The 15,219-nt window shown below is 38.9% G+C and overlaps 1 protein-coding gene across 1 annotated transcript in view; it reads left to right on the top strand.

Annotated features, from left to right (window-relative positions):
• The window catches only part of LOC124284166 (cholesterol transporter ABCA5-like), a 51,146-nt gene extending 39,363 nt beyond the window's left edge, over positions 1-11,783 (top strand). Inside the window, 14 exon segments of the mRNA XM_046720228.1 lie at positions 984-1,121; positions 1,491-1,580; positions 3,144-3,286; positions 3,288-3,348; positions 3,913-4,131; positions 5,471-5,643; positions 6,035-6,110; positions 7,589-7,683; positions 8,417-8,539; positions 8,763-8,793; positions 8,796-8,832; positions 8,864-9,016; positions 9,284-9,339; positions 10,237-11,783. Of these exon segments, the coding sequence (XP_046576184.1) occupies positions 984-1,121; positions 1,491-1,580; positions 3,144-3,286; positions 3,288-3,348; positions 3,913-4,131; positions 5,471-5,643; positions 6,035-6,110; positions 7,589-7,683; positions 8,417-8,539; positions 8,763-8,793; positions 8,796-8,832; positions 8,864-9,016; positions 9,284-9,339; positions 10,237-10,419 (1,578 nt within the window). The 3' untranslated portion in view covers positions 10,420-11,783.
• The last annotated feature ends 3,436 nt before the right edge of the window (positions 11,784-15,219 follow it).

Here is a 15,219-nt window from a genome sequence, read left to right as displayed (position 1 = left end):
TAGCAATATTCCAGCAACATCACGATCGGACGCATTGACCATTAGGCTACTGCACCGCCCAACACTGAAAAGTAACATGATTCATTAGTTGGAAGTGAGAAATAATTTTCATTGTGAAGGTGTTTGTCAGTGAAGGGTTTCATAGAAAAACTTTTGCACTCTTTTTTTTTTAAAGTATGAGGAATCAGTTTATATTTACATGTATTTATGGGGACACATGGGGCCAGGGAGTGGAATTTACAGGACATTTTAGAATTCTGTGTCAAACATGTAAATTGGCTGTTCATGTATTAAAGCCCAGGACCTGTTTTGCTCTTGAACTGACCCATCATCTAGTGCTTGGAAGGTCCAAATGTACTGCAAAAATACTGATCCTTAGTACTCGACCCTCTCCCTGATAGGTCTGATGAGTTGGTACAAAATGTCCAACTGGCAGACGTTTTACTGGAACCCTGGCAACTAAGAATTTCGATACACACAAAACAATCAGATCATGCACGCACTAGAGTTGACAGAAAGTTGAAGTTGGTATGCAGGTGTGGCAAATATTGTTTAGGTAGACTTTGACTTATGTCCAAGGCTGTTACACAATTATTGCATGAGTAATCATGGCTGCAGAGAGCAGCTGTCTAAGCACTTGCATATGTTCCTTGTCAGGGCTGTATGGGCTTGAAAATACCTGGAATTTGGACATTTTACCCTAAAAAGGCCCTACATTCATTTTAGCCTTGAAAAGGCCCAAATTGCCAGTTATTTGCCCTAAAAGGCACTGTATTTAGTAAGACTTGTCAAGTTAAGATTGTACAGCCAGCTAATACAGAATGAAAATATCTTGTTATGACAGTGGGTGTTAATTAATCTCCACATTTAGTGTTATGTGTGTTTCTATAGTTCCTTAAAATTGTTGATTGGGTTTTGAAAATACCATAAAAAGCCCTATATTCCATGGCTGATGATCTGTATGAACCCTGCTTGTGTTTCAGAGTACAATTTTGCCCTACATCGCTGTGTCACTTGTAGACATGCTGGGCTACCCAGATGCAGCCACTGCAATCCATTACGTCATGACAGTTATCAACCCACTGTACAGCCTGATAGGAGGCCTGTACTACATCGACAGGGTAAGTTGGATGGTTGGTTTGTTGTTTAACGCTGCACTCAGCAATATTCCAGCTATATGGTGGCGGTTTGTAAATAATCGTGTCAGGACCAGACAATCCAGTGATCACTGATCAGCAGCATCAGCATCGATCTACGCAACTGAGATACGATGACATGTGTCAACCAAGTCAGCTAGCCTGACCACCTGTTTCTGTTAGTCACCTCTTACGACAAGCATGGGTTAATGAAGGCCAATTCTAGCCTAGATCTAACCATTTCTAACCAGCGTTCTGTAAAAAATCAAGCCTGGATTAGTGATCAACAGTACAACCAAACTCACACACTCACTCATGCATGCTCAGACTCCCATCTTGTGTACCTTGTTGTAGATTCACAGAGTATCCCTCATCACGAGGACTGATGCTGAATTCGGGATGTACTTCAAAGGAGAAAACAACATCTTGATTGCAATCTTGATGGTAAGATTATTATCAATTTTCCTTTGAATACATTTGCAGAAAGTGAAAATTCATGTAATGAGTTGATGACAATGCGATTTATTTGGATGTCAGTAAGGCTGTTATGATTCACTCGCATATTCAGTGAATTGAACCGTAGCCTTTACGAATTCAATTCGTTATTTGTGGTCACCAGAACCGAATATTAATGAATATTTACGATTTTTTAAGGGAGCCTGTTTTACTTGAACCCTTATGTCCTTTTTCAAAGTGAGATATGCTGTAATGGAATATGGTTTGCTAAGGCCGCACATGGTACTGTCAACTGTAACTATTACACACCAAATTTGAGTGTCATGAGATCACTAGTTATTGCTGTGACAAATCAAAACTGTCAACATGGGCGTTCCATATTGTGCATCAATCACTGAACTATAATATTGTATTCATGAATAATTATTCGTATTCGTTACCCAATATTCGTGATACGTATCATATTCGCGACATAGTGTATTTGTTGCAGCCCTAGATGTCAGAAGGAATATATACCTTATATGACCGTCTATAAGACGACCCCATGGATAAGACGACCCCCAAACTTGACCCTTAGAATCAGTGTCAAAATGGTATGTTTCGTGCATAAGTCGATCCCCCGCGATGGGGTCCTAATCGCGGGCAAACACAGACCACAGACAACTGGCAGTTACCAATAATTATAACTTTGGTCCACATTATTCAAAGAATTCACTGTCATATATATTGTGTCTACTCACGGATCGAAACGAAGTCTAGTTGACAGAAAATGCATAATATATTTTGCTTCTCTAAATATCATATTTATTGTAGCAACAAACTGGTTTGCTTATTTTACCCCATTCAACAATCACGAACTGATTACCGCCTCGTTTTCCATTGACCGCTAGTTTACAGTAACATCGGTAAAAATGTGTGAATTTAAATGGCTTCCTACGCCATTCCATGTGTTTACCACGTTCATGAGGGTTCGTATAACCTTAGTGTTGATTATATATATTTTACATAAAAACTGTAAATAAAATTACACAATGCTAGGATATATTTCTTTGGGTTAATTAGTAGTATTCTGTATTATATTTTACTGATGACTGCGTCAGAATTCGTCCCGTTATATTATTGTGCATGTTTGAACTTGTTCGCCGGGAAACGTGTGCACAGCTGATTGCTATTTCCGGCTTTGTGTACGAGACAAATACTCACGGTAATCTTAATCCCTGCAAATAAAACAATGCCCAGCAAAAAACAACTTATAACTTAAAAGGTAAATAATCTTGTCTAGTGATGTTTAATTGCAAATTTGACGTCTCTACTGACAAAGTCGTCTTCTGTTGTTTGTTCACACGAAGTGATACGATGTTGTTTTCTTACCCCTGGAAAAAAGTTTGACGAAAGCGTAACCCATGGATAAGACGACCCCCTTCTACAGACTGCTTTTTTTGGTCCCCAAAATTAGGCTTATAGACGGTCATATACGTTACTCTATTAACGGATTTGTGACATACTGAAAGTGATCATTGCATTTTGAAAGCACTGTCTGGTTGTCCACAGCCCATTGTCCACTGCTTGTTGCTATACTTGTTGCTGAGGGTGCTGGATGTACGAAGCACTGGAGGCAAATCCAAGGAGGCTTTAAACTGTCTCCAGAAATCCAAAGTTAATGACATCCCAGAGGATAACCAGGACCTCATCGAATGAAGATGAAGATGTTGCTGAGGAGAGAAGCAGGGTTAATTCTCTTCGAACAGGAGCACAGGTAGAAATATTCAGTTGTTTGTGGTCCGGGTAGGTCTTCATCAACTTATCTAGTCAAGTGAGGCTCACTTACGTAGCTGAAGGATGTAACTGTGTTCTACGTTCAATGTCAATCAGTAGTTTGTCTGGTCAAGACTCAATTATTTAAAGTACATTGTCATATAGTTTACAAATTAAACAAAATATATATTTTGTATGCTTGTAGTTGGTCATGGGTTCATGACTGCTTTGACACTTCAGACAAAGGCTGTATTCCAGCAATAAACACAGCGAGGGACACCAGAAATGAGCTTCACACATAGTATCCATGAGGAGAATCGAACCCTGTTCTTTGGCGTGGCGAGCAAACGCTTTAACCACATGGCTACCCCAAAGCCCATTTCTGGTATCCTCTGCCGTGATATTGCTGCAATATTGCTAAAAGCAACGTAAAACCCAACTCACTCACTCACTCACTCACTCCACTTTCAAGGTCCAATTCCACTGACAGTGTTTCAAATGGGAAGACACACTCCCTCCATATTTTTAACAATGTATAATCTTTGTTCTGATTTTCCTCTTTCAGGACGCTCCTGTAGCATATGTACAGAACCTTCGGAAGGAATTTTCTAAGGACGTCAAAACATTCTGTCAAAAAACTAAGCAAAAGACCAACGTGGCTGTGAGGAATGCAACGTTTGCTGTAGACAGTGGTGAAGTGTTTGGACTCCTGGGTCCTAATGGTGCTGGCAAGACCACTACTCTCAATATGGTCACTGCTGAGACGGGGCCAACCAGAGGAAAGGTACTGGACTGTTGCAGTAATTTGGAAACTATGGTTTTTGGACGACTAATGTTTTAAGGAAGTGTATGACACTTTATTACTTTGGATAGTCATGATTATTTTTTTTTGGTACTCTTTCAACTTCTGAATGCATTCATTTGGTTTCAAGTTAAAACACTTTTCGGTGGGGTGGCCAGGTGGTTAAAGCTTTCGGTTGTCATGTTGAAAACCCGAGTTCGATTCCCCACGGGTACAATGTGTGAAGCCCATTTCTGGTGTCCCCAACCATGATATTGCTGAAATCTTGCTAAAAGTGGCGTAAAACCAAACTCACTCACCATAAAACCAGAGATGCCAACCCATACGATTTTATCGTATTCGTTAAATACGCTAGTACGATAGCAGTAAAAATGTATGATTCTTTAATAAAATACATTAAATTAAATTATCAAATAGCATTCGTACTATACACAATAAATTTCAACCACATTTTTATTCAGTATCAAGGTATATCTGGATACTTAATACTGATTTAGGCAAGTACACTGTTAATAACAAGCTCTTAGAATATCTATATATATATATCTTATTAAATATGAAAACCCTTTGGAAAAGTTAATACTAATTTTGGCCAAAAAGTACTAATTTTTGCATCAGTTTTTGGCCAAAATACTAATTGGGCTAAATTAGGGTTGGCATCTCTGTAAAACTGTTCCATATGTGTTTTGGAACTAATCACTGTTATCCTTATGTCCCGCTGGACCTGAATTAGTATATGATGTAGAAAATTGCATGTCACAGGCTTAGAATTGCCACATAGATTGTGCTCGATTACATCCTAATAACAATCATAAAATCACTGCTTGGTCAGGTCCTTCAGCTAGATGCAACCCATGAAGGTCCAGGTTAGAATTGATCTTCAGTAACCCATGCTTGTTGTAAGAGGCGACTAACGGGATCGGGTGGTCAGGCTTGCTGACTTGGATGACACATGTCATCATGTCCCAATTGCATAGATCGATGCTCATGATGCTGATCTCTGGATTATCTGGTCCAGACTTGATTATATACAGACCGCAGCCATATAGCTGGAATATTGCTGAGAGCTGAGATACTCCATACTAGACACTAATGTATGAATAAGTTAGAACTTGTCACCAAACTATTCTGATCATATGAGGTCACTGACTTTATCACATGGTCAGGCTCATTGACTAGCGATTGTGTATCATTGTTTCCTGATTAACATCAATCATGGGTTTGTCTGGTCTGTTTTGATTATTTACAATTTGCAGTCCTATAGCTGGAATATAGCTGAGTGGAAAAAAGAAAACACTGACATGATTCGTTTGGGTTTCAGGTTATGGTGGCTGAAAACAATGTACGGTCAAGTATGTCGTCTGCTTTCCAAGCCATGGGCTACTGTGCCCAGCATGATGCATTATGGGACAACATCACTGTACATGAGCACCTTGAATTCTATGGCATGATCCGTGGCCTGAGAAAAGAAGACAGTGTCACCATGGCAGACAAGTATGTACTTTCATCTTAGCTACAGAAAACCACATTCATGAAGTTATAATAATAAATAATAAAGTAATTGGATATGTATGTAGCATATCATATCCAGAGATAACCCTGTTTAAGTGTGCTTAGTCATATGCTCTGGAGAAAAGGATGGTTTTCAGGGTGGAACGGAAGCTGCTGAGTTCCTTGATTTGTCTGACAGCAAGGTAATTTGAAAGATGGTAATCGGGTGTCATCACTTTGCAGGGTGATGACTTTAAGAATACCCAGTGTGGAATTAAATCAAAACACACACACCCATCCCCACATATCAAGCACACACACCCACACACCCAAACCCATAAAACAACAAAATATCTGTACATTGTTTCAAATTTATGCTGTGGTTGTGTTTCAGCTTGATAGAATCTCTGAAGGTTCAGGAACACGCCAAGAAAGGAGCCAAGAAGCTCTCTGGAGGAACAAAAAGGAAGGTGTGTTGTGGGTGGATGGACAGAGAAGGGTGTGTTGTGGGTGGATGGACAGAGAAGGGTGTGTTGTGGGTGGAGGGACAGAGAAGGGTATGGTGTGGGTGGAGGGACAGAAGGGTGTGTTGTGGGTGGAGGGACAGAGAAGGGTATGTTGTGTGTGGAGGGACAGAGAAGGGTGTGTTGTGGGTGGAGGGACAGAGAAGGGTATGTTGTGTGTGGAGGGACAGAGAAGGGTGTGTTGTGGGTGGAGGGACAGAGAAGGGTGTGTTGTGGGTGGAGGGACACAGACAGAGAAGAGAAGGGTGTGTTGTGGGTGGAGGGACAGAAGAAGGGTGTGTTGTGGGTGGAGGGACAGAGAAGGGTGTGTTGTGGTGGAGGGACAGAGAAGGGTGTGTTGTGGGTGGAGGGACAGAGAAGGGTGTGTTGTGGGTGGAGGGACAGAGAAGGGGTGTGTTGTTGTGGAGGGACAGAGAAGGGTGTGTGTTGTGGGTGGAGGGACAGAGAAGGGTGTGTTGTGGGTGGAGGGACAGAGAAGGGTGTGTTGTGGGTGGAGGGACAGAGAAGGGTGTGTTGTGGGTGGAGGGACATAGAAGGGTGTGTTGTGGGTGGAGGGACAGAGAAGGGTGTGTTGTGGGTGGAGGGACAGAGAAGGGTGTGTTGTGGGTGGAGGGACAGAGAAGGGTGTGTTGTGGGTGGAGGGACAGAGAAGGGTGTGTTGTGGGTGGAGGGACAGAGAAGGGTGTGTGTTGTGGGTGGAGGGACATAGAGGGTGTGTTGTGGGTGGAGGGACAGAACGGTGTGGAGTGGACAGAGAAGGGTGTGTTGTGGAGTGGAGAAGGGTGGTGGGTGGACAGAGAAGGGTGTGTTGTGGGTGGAGGGACAGAGAAGGGTGTGTTGTGGGTGGAGGGACAGAAGGGTGTGTGTTGTGGGTGGAGGACAGAGAAGGGTGTGTGTTGTGGGTGGAGGGGACAGAGAAGGGTGTTGTGGGTGGAGGGACAGAGAAGGGTGTGTTGTGGGTGGAGGGACAGAGAAGGGTGTGTTGTGGGTGGAGGGACAGAGAGAGGGTGGCTGTTTGTGGGTGGAGGGACAGAGGGACAGAGGGTGTGTTGTGGGTGCAGAGGGACATGAGAAGGGTGTGGCCAGGGTGGATGGACAGAGAAAAGGGTGTGTTGTGGGTGGACTGGACAGAGAAGTGTGTTGTGGGTGGAGGAGGGGAAGAGGGGTGTGTTGTGGGTGGAGGGACAGAAGGGTAACAGAGGGTGGGGGACAGGGTGTGTTCTTGGGGTACTGGAAAGGACAAATGCAATTGTGGCAGAAAGAGTTGACTAGCAGTGGAAAGGACAAATAGTGGCAGAAAGTTGACTAGCAGTGGAGGTAGAACATTTTATAATCAAAGTAACATCATTAAAGACACATGAATTTGTATATAAGGACAGGAAACCAACATCTTTATTCTGCTTCTTTTGTTGCCATGGTTACAGCTGAGCTATGCCATCAGCATGCTGGGCAGTCCAGAAATCGTGCTGCTTGACGAACCTTCCACTGGGATGGACCCTCAGTCCAAGAGATTCCTGTGGTTAGTTGATCTTTCATCTTGCCAATGCATTTGGTGACACCTAACCTTAACTTTGCGGACATTAGAACTGTATACTGCTCACACTTTGCTAAGGATCACAAAAATTTGCAACTTTACTTAAACGTAGATTTATAATTTGAAATTGTATTCATTTAAAACTGGATAAATAATGATATTCTGCAAATAAACTTTAAATGAGCCTCACCTTGAATCCAACTGCCCAGGCACCTGACACGCTAACAAAAAATACCAGTCCCTGCCATCATAAAGTCGGAAGTAAGAATGAATGGGATCATTTAAGAAATGTTGATACAATTTGGCAAAACAGTCAATTTTACATTCATATTTCATTTAAATCATCACTGCATTTACATAAACATGTATCTATTTATATTGTCTGAGTGCGGCGTAAAACTTAACTCACTCACTCACTCATTCACTATTTATATTGTTGTACTGAAATAAACTGTAACAAATAGATAATTTAATTACAGGAATTAGACTGTCCTCAACTTACTTCAGTACCAAATGAACATATTGTTTTACTGCCACCAACCAATTAGGCCTAGAACATGCTAGTTAACTTACATACTCTTAATTGCAAGGTAAAACATTTTTTTAAGTAGTTCATATATAAAAGGTTACACAGATTCTGTTCAGCTAAGGAAGAGAGTCTATGGATGTCAATTTCTTTATTATGAGGAACACCGGCTGCATATGTCTATATTTTCAGGGATACAATCAGCGCGAGTTTCCAGGGCACCAAGCGGGGTGCCATCCTCACCACCCACTACATGGAGGAGGCCGATGCTCTCTGTTCCAGGGTCGCTATCATGGTCAATGGAAGGATGGAGTGAGTGAATGAATGTGCACTAGAGGTCATTCCTTGTCCCTAAACCTATTGCAGCAACACCACATTGCATTTTCCATTTGCAATAAACATTATGTGTTTTCAGATATTTTGCAGGTTTTTAGTATTCGATGCTTGGAAATTTCATTTGGATTTGACAGCATCAGCCAGAAGTTTATAAACAGTAATATTACAAGGTTCGAAGTAGTTACCCGGAGAATATTGTGAATCTGGGGCCAACACAGCATCTGAAGGACAAATGTATGGTAGTGGCTACCTCCTGGTGTCTGGGGGGTCTGGTGAAGTTGAAGACCGGGGATCATGAACAAGACATTGAGACCAGGATGGACAGTTTGGAGAGACACTTGGTGTCTCTGTTTCCACAGGCCTCCTGTCTGGAGAGATTCGAGGAACGAGGACAGTACAAGATACCCAAGGATGATGTCAAATCCTTAGCAGAAACTTTCTCCTCCCTTGAACAAAGTGAGTGGTTATGATGTGTTCTTCATAACTCAAACATATGAAGGTTATTCATTTCTGTTGAAAAGATGGAACATCTTTGGCCACATATAACATATAATTATCCAGTACTTTTGGCCGTTTTGAGGAATATGGTTGTTGTTGTTTTATTTATATTCCAGGTGGACATATTTTATGTATACAAACAGCTTTCTCCTTTACTAGTATTGGTTGAATTGCTGTCATGTAATTTCCCCATTATTTTATAGTTAATGTGTCATCTTTCCTCAGCTAAGCATACTCATGATGTGGAGGAGTACAGTTTCAGTCAGTCAACCTTGGAACAGGTGAGTAGAGGAGTGAGTGAGGGAGTGTGGTCTTACAGTGTGGTTCTGGAACAGGTGAGTAGAGGAGTGAGTGAGGGAGTGTGGTCTTACAGTGTGGTTCTGGAACAGGTGAGTAGAGGAGTGAGTGAGGGAGTGTGGTCTTACACACGTTTGTGAAAAACTTTCCAATAATAACATTGGAGGGGACACCAAAAGTACCCATTTTGGGAATCAAACCTGGACCTTCAGCATAACAAGCCAACACTTTAACCATTAGGCTACCCAACCTCCCTGGTAAGGAAATCAGGCTTCATTTGTCAAGAAAGCAAGGTTCTGTGGGGACTTAGAGTCATCAGTGGGATTTTATTATAAAATATTTGTGTCTTCATTATTTAATCATCCAGCTGGACACATGAGGTACATTCTTCTTCTTACTTGCTCTGCAAGAGACATATTAACGTGGGTTCAAATCCTGGTTCATCTCGATTATGTTTCTAGGTTGCCAGCACTATATGTACCTGTGGTCTAAGGTTACACCATCAAAGTACATGTCTGAGAGCTGTATCACCGCTCAGTGTGTTTTGACTTGCTTTCAATATACTGAGGGAAAAATATAAGGGATCACATGAAAGCACAAGCGTTCCTTTATTTTTTTCCAGGTTTCATTTTTTTCAAGCTATGCATTACAACGCTTGTGAATAAACCTGGAAACAAATAATGGAACACTTGAGCTTTCATGTGATCCCTTTATATTTTTTTTCCCTCATTATATGATATTGTTCCCAAATGGTGCTGATTGTTTGTCCTGACATCTTGATAGTCCGGTCCAGATTCAATCATTCACACACTGCCATATCAATGGAATGTTGCTGAGTGTGCATTAAACAACACAGACTGACAATGGCCTGGATGTTTCAGGTGTTCCTGGACTTTGCCAAGAAGCAGGTTGAAGAAGGAGAAGAAGAGGATTTGCCTAAGTCTCTGAACAGACAGCTGTCGGCTGGGGAGGAGACAGGGACAGCATCAACCGCGGCAATCGAGACGTCAACTTGCGCATGTAAAACAAGATCAATTGAGTTCCATAACATCTTAGTATTGTGATACATTTCAAGTTTGGAACATTCAGCAAGCATTTAGAAGTCTTTTTTGTATTCCTGTTTGTACAATGCAGTCATGAATTCTTACCTCAGAAGAATATGTAACATGACAGATGGGGACAGGTATATTCAGGTGCTCTTTATGTTGAAGTGTCATTCTTGCTGACAACTATATAGATGTACATGTCAGCATTAGTCAGGGCCCTTATTCTCGAAACGTTCGCAGCCCAAAGAATATGTAACTTGGATTGTAGCCAATTTGTTAAGAATGGGTTTAAGAAGTTCGTAGGGCTACGAACGTTTCGAGAATAGCTAGTCTGGTTCTCAAACCCTGGAGAATTTATTCAAAACTGAGCCCAAATCCAGTCTACAATGATTTAGCCAGTATAGATTGCCTCAGCCTGCAATGAAGCATTCTTCTGGTCTCGTTTTAATTACCACCAGAAAAATAAGTTTGATGAAAGTGTACTCCATACATAAGCAGCCCCCTTTCTACAGACTGATGTTTTTAGTCCTCAAAATTCAGCTTATCTACGGTCATATATAGTGTAATTTTTTGTGGATATATTTTTAACTGAGAAAACTTTTTTTTCTCGGACTACATGTTGAACATCTGTACCAAGTCCTATATTCCAGGACAAGGCAATAAATGTCCATAGTCCCTAGGATGTCAGTTTATGTTAGTAAATACTAAATATTAACAGTAATAGTACGGTCCACGTGACTTAAACTCAGCACGTACCTGACAACATTTTGAAGGATGTATGTGTTCTTTGTATCATTGTATCAACATAATCAGTGTATAATCGCCATTATTGAGTTGCATATCACGCCTGGAATATATATAATATGTATGATAGAATATAAATAACAGTTTCCATGGTTACATGCATGTATGTACTGGGAGGCACATTAGCAAATCAACAGAAATCATTAGTGTAGAACCATGATCTTGTCACAGCTTTATTGAAAGTGAAATAATCTTGATGTTATCAGTTTACGATTTAACCTTAGACTTTGAGAGGACCATTAAGATGTGATAAATGTTACTTGTTTGTAGCTTTATGTTCAGGCATTGATGCTTGTCTCTTCCATTCAGGGAAAAATTATATTTGAACAAACATCCTGTCCACAAAACCGAAGGGTATTCTATATAGTTGGTACCTATTTTCTATATTCACGTTGTGAATTAATAGTTTAAACACATTTTTAGATTTTGTAACCACTTTTGAATCTTAGACAACAGTGATGTTAGCTCCAGTTCCAGTCATGTTCCATTGTAATCTATGACAGACTCATCCATGAAACTGTATCAGTGTAACCTAAAAATATTAAAAGCTGTAAAAACGGTCACAGCAACTGCGAAAAGGAAGGATTTGAAATTTGCTGTATAGTATTGGTGTCTGTAGCATAGAGTTAGGATAGTTTTGGTGCTAAGATTGCATGGTCCAAGTGGGAACAAATCTGATCACTGATCTATATTGCATGATTGATATGAATTAACTCCATATTTATGTTAGACATCTGTTTTTTGTCTGTGCACCTGTAACCACCCACATTACTTTCAGTGACCAGTAATATCCAAGCTGTCATATTTGTTGCTGTAAGTTCCTTATCAATCAGCGGATGCGAATCCTGTGATAAAAGGGTGTATGTGATGTGTTAAGACATTGACTTAATCCTCTCAATGCTATGACGAACACATAATGATGAGTAGCATAATGATCGTTTCACTCGAATATATAATTATAAATATAAACATTACTGAAGTTTAAATACCAATAGGCCAACTCTTGTCAAATGACTGTATGATGGCATAATTTTTGAATGCGGAAATACCTACTTAAATAAAAAAACAAAGAACTTTCAATATCACATTCAATGTCTCAGGTCAAACGATACAACCATTGTATATGTAAGATAAATGGACAAATTGAAAAAGTTTTCCACATTTTAGGATATGTTCTGAGTGAAGGAGAAAAAATTCATGACATTATGTTTATCTAAATGTGTAGAATATTTAAAAACTGTGTTAAGCAAAAAACATACATGATTAGATCAATCGAATAAGTAAGATGTGACAAATTTGTTTAATTTTATTTTAATATGGGTAAACAAAATAGATTTTTTTAAATATCCTTTTTTCATTTATGTGAAATATGACAAGGATGTTAATAATGTTTAGAGGGCTTTCATGGAACAAAGTTATGCACTGGAGTGTATAAAATTTAATTTACATACATATCCATTGTCCAGACATATATTGTTTATTGCTATCTTCTTGACCAATAGTTTCTGAACTGTTGTTTACTGAATGAGATACTGACTTGTTGATTTTTTAGTTTGAGTTATTTCAGTGTGTTTGTTTCTGTGATCAAAATGTTTTAAAAAGTTATTTATACATGATTGTGCACATGATGTTATTATTTAAACCGTTTGCTCTTAATATTGTACATCTACAGATATGCTTTCACATGATCTCTACATGGTCTGAAACAGGTATTTTACCTGACAATTGTTAATATAAATATTTGGTCAGAGTTTTAATGTAAATTTATTACATTCTAATTGTTACATGCTTTGTTGTCTTTTATGTTTATACTCAGACATATTTCAGAATATGACATAATCTGGTGTTCTAAGTGACATTTTCAGAGTACAGTGTATATGTATTTGCAAAATATATTAATATTTCACAGATATGGTGCACTAACTTATTTACTTTTTAGCAGAAAATCAGTCGGAAGACTACAATAAAATTTATAAGTATACAGATGCACATAATATACTTACGGTAATACTAGAACACATATATTTATTTTAACACATTTATTGTTAAAAAGAGAGTTACTTCCCTGTATATCCTACCCTAATTTACTACTCACCCATTGAAGATATCACTGTTTAATAATTTTACAATGTTATTACACATTGTGTAATAACATCGCGTGATGCTGTACGTATGACGTCAAAGTGGTTTACAGTTATGACGTCACAAGGCTGATACCTCTGTCACAATAATATTAGACCTTGCTTGACTCGCGGAAAGTTTAGACTCATCACACTCGTTGAATTCTTAGGAAAGAAGTACTTTGCTCGATATTATTTTGCTAATGTTGCATGAGTAATAAATAAAATACTAAACTTTGTCCCATGTAATACCATATTTATGAAACTCCTTCAGTAGGAGATACAGTGAACGGTGTTGCCATAAGTTGCTCAATGTGATGAAATGTTTTGATGACGTGGCTTATTGTGATATGTTTAATGTCCTAAGTGACTCAATGCGATAAAACCTTTGGAAGTCTTACGAGTCTCTATTCAGTGAAATGTTTTGAAATCATGACTAATTGATGTCATGGCAAGTGTTCTGAAGTCATAATCGGCATCATGTCAAATTCATACTGCCATGATAAAAGCCTTGATATATGACAATCAGCTTCCAGTTAAAGTTTTGCCACACCCATGACATCTGAGAGTACCTGCCAGTAATAAGTCCATTTGAATTTCATTATTTTAACCAAACAATCTTTCTATTTTATATTAGTTGTTACGTTTTAGCAGCCTAGATATGTCATCAGGTCAGTGTTTATATTTTCTGATATATGGTAATACCCAAGTTGTGATTTACCATGTTATTTATTGCAAATGATGATTAGATCAACCCATGGTCTTGTTAAATGAATTGTCTTCGTCAACATACCAAAAGACAGAAGGCATTATTAAAAAATGTTAGGATTGAATTATCATTTACAACAAGATGGTGTATATGATAATGTGAAAACTGTTTTGTGAATAAAATGATAAATAGAAATGTGCTTTTGAATGTGTAAATTACTTTGCAGATGTTTTGGCTTTTTTACTTCAGCAATATTTGATGGAGGCTTGGGAATAAAAAGATGAAAATATAATTGGTTTAAACTGGGTTGACCTTATAAGATTTATGTTTATGAGTTAAGGGGACCATTTTCTTAGGTGAATAGAATTTTTTCCCACCTTTTTATATGTATTTCACTATCTATCTTTGAAATGAGAGGTCTTTATTATTTATTGGATTATTTTTAGTAAACTGTTTTCTATGCTGATTTTGTAATTGTAAATGATGATTGTAGATTCAAATTTTTTGAATAATTGTTATTATTGTGAATTGTTACATAAAATAAAAAACTGTTTATGTGTATGTTACGGTTTTCACTTTTCTTTTGTCAGTTACACTTTTCAGTTACTTACAAATCAAATTTCAGGACAACAAATTGGGACATAAACATAATGTTGTTTCAAACTTGAGCTAAATTACCTGTACATTAAACCATTCTAAATTAAATTTGGAACCGAACACACATTGTGAGGTATCAAATGTTGAGGTTAGCATTGTGCCAGTGCCAGCAGAGATATTGAGTGAAGCAGCACTGGTTCAGTCAAACTTTGTAGGGGTTTTCAGTTGGTTTTGTCAGGACACCAATAATAGTCTTATAATGAAGTCTGGCACTGTATATAATTAAAACAGTTTTGTATTTTAAACTTATATGTTGATGGCACTAAAGTGTTAAGCACAGCTGGTTGTGAATGGAGATTAAATTAACGGTACTAAAAAAACTTCAGCATATAGAGTGATCCCTCCCCAATGCAGGGTCTAGCTGTTGTTGCCATGGCAAGCAAAATGGGAGTCTTCTTATCTTATATACAAGGAAAATGGAGAAGAGTTGCCAGGTGCAAGGGCTCATGGTGCACCCATAAGAGCAGACCGGAGGAGGGACTGATTCCTCCTGAGAAAATGTTCGGAGTGTTTTGAGGTCTGCAAGTC

This window comes from Haliotis rubra, unplaced genomic scaffold (assembly GCF_003918875.1).
Source record: "Haliotis rubra isolate DU_JTF1 unplaced genomic scaffold, ASM391887v1 Scf33, whole genome shotgun sequence".
NCBI lineage: Eukaryota > Metazoa > Mollusca > Gastropoda > Lepetellida > Haliotidae > Haliotis > Haliotis rubra.
This window is presented reverse-complemented; position numbering and strand designations above follow the sequence as displayed.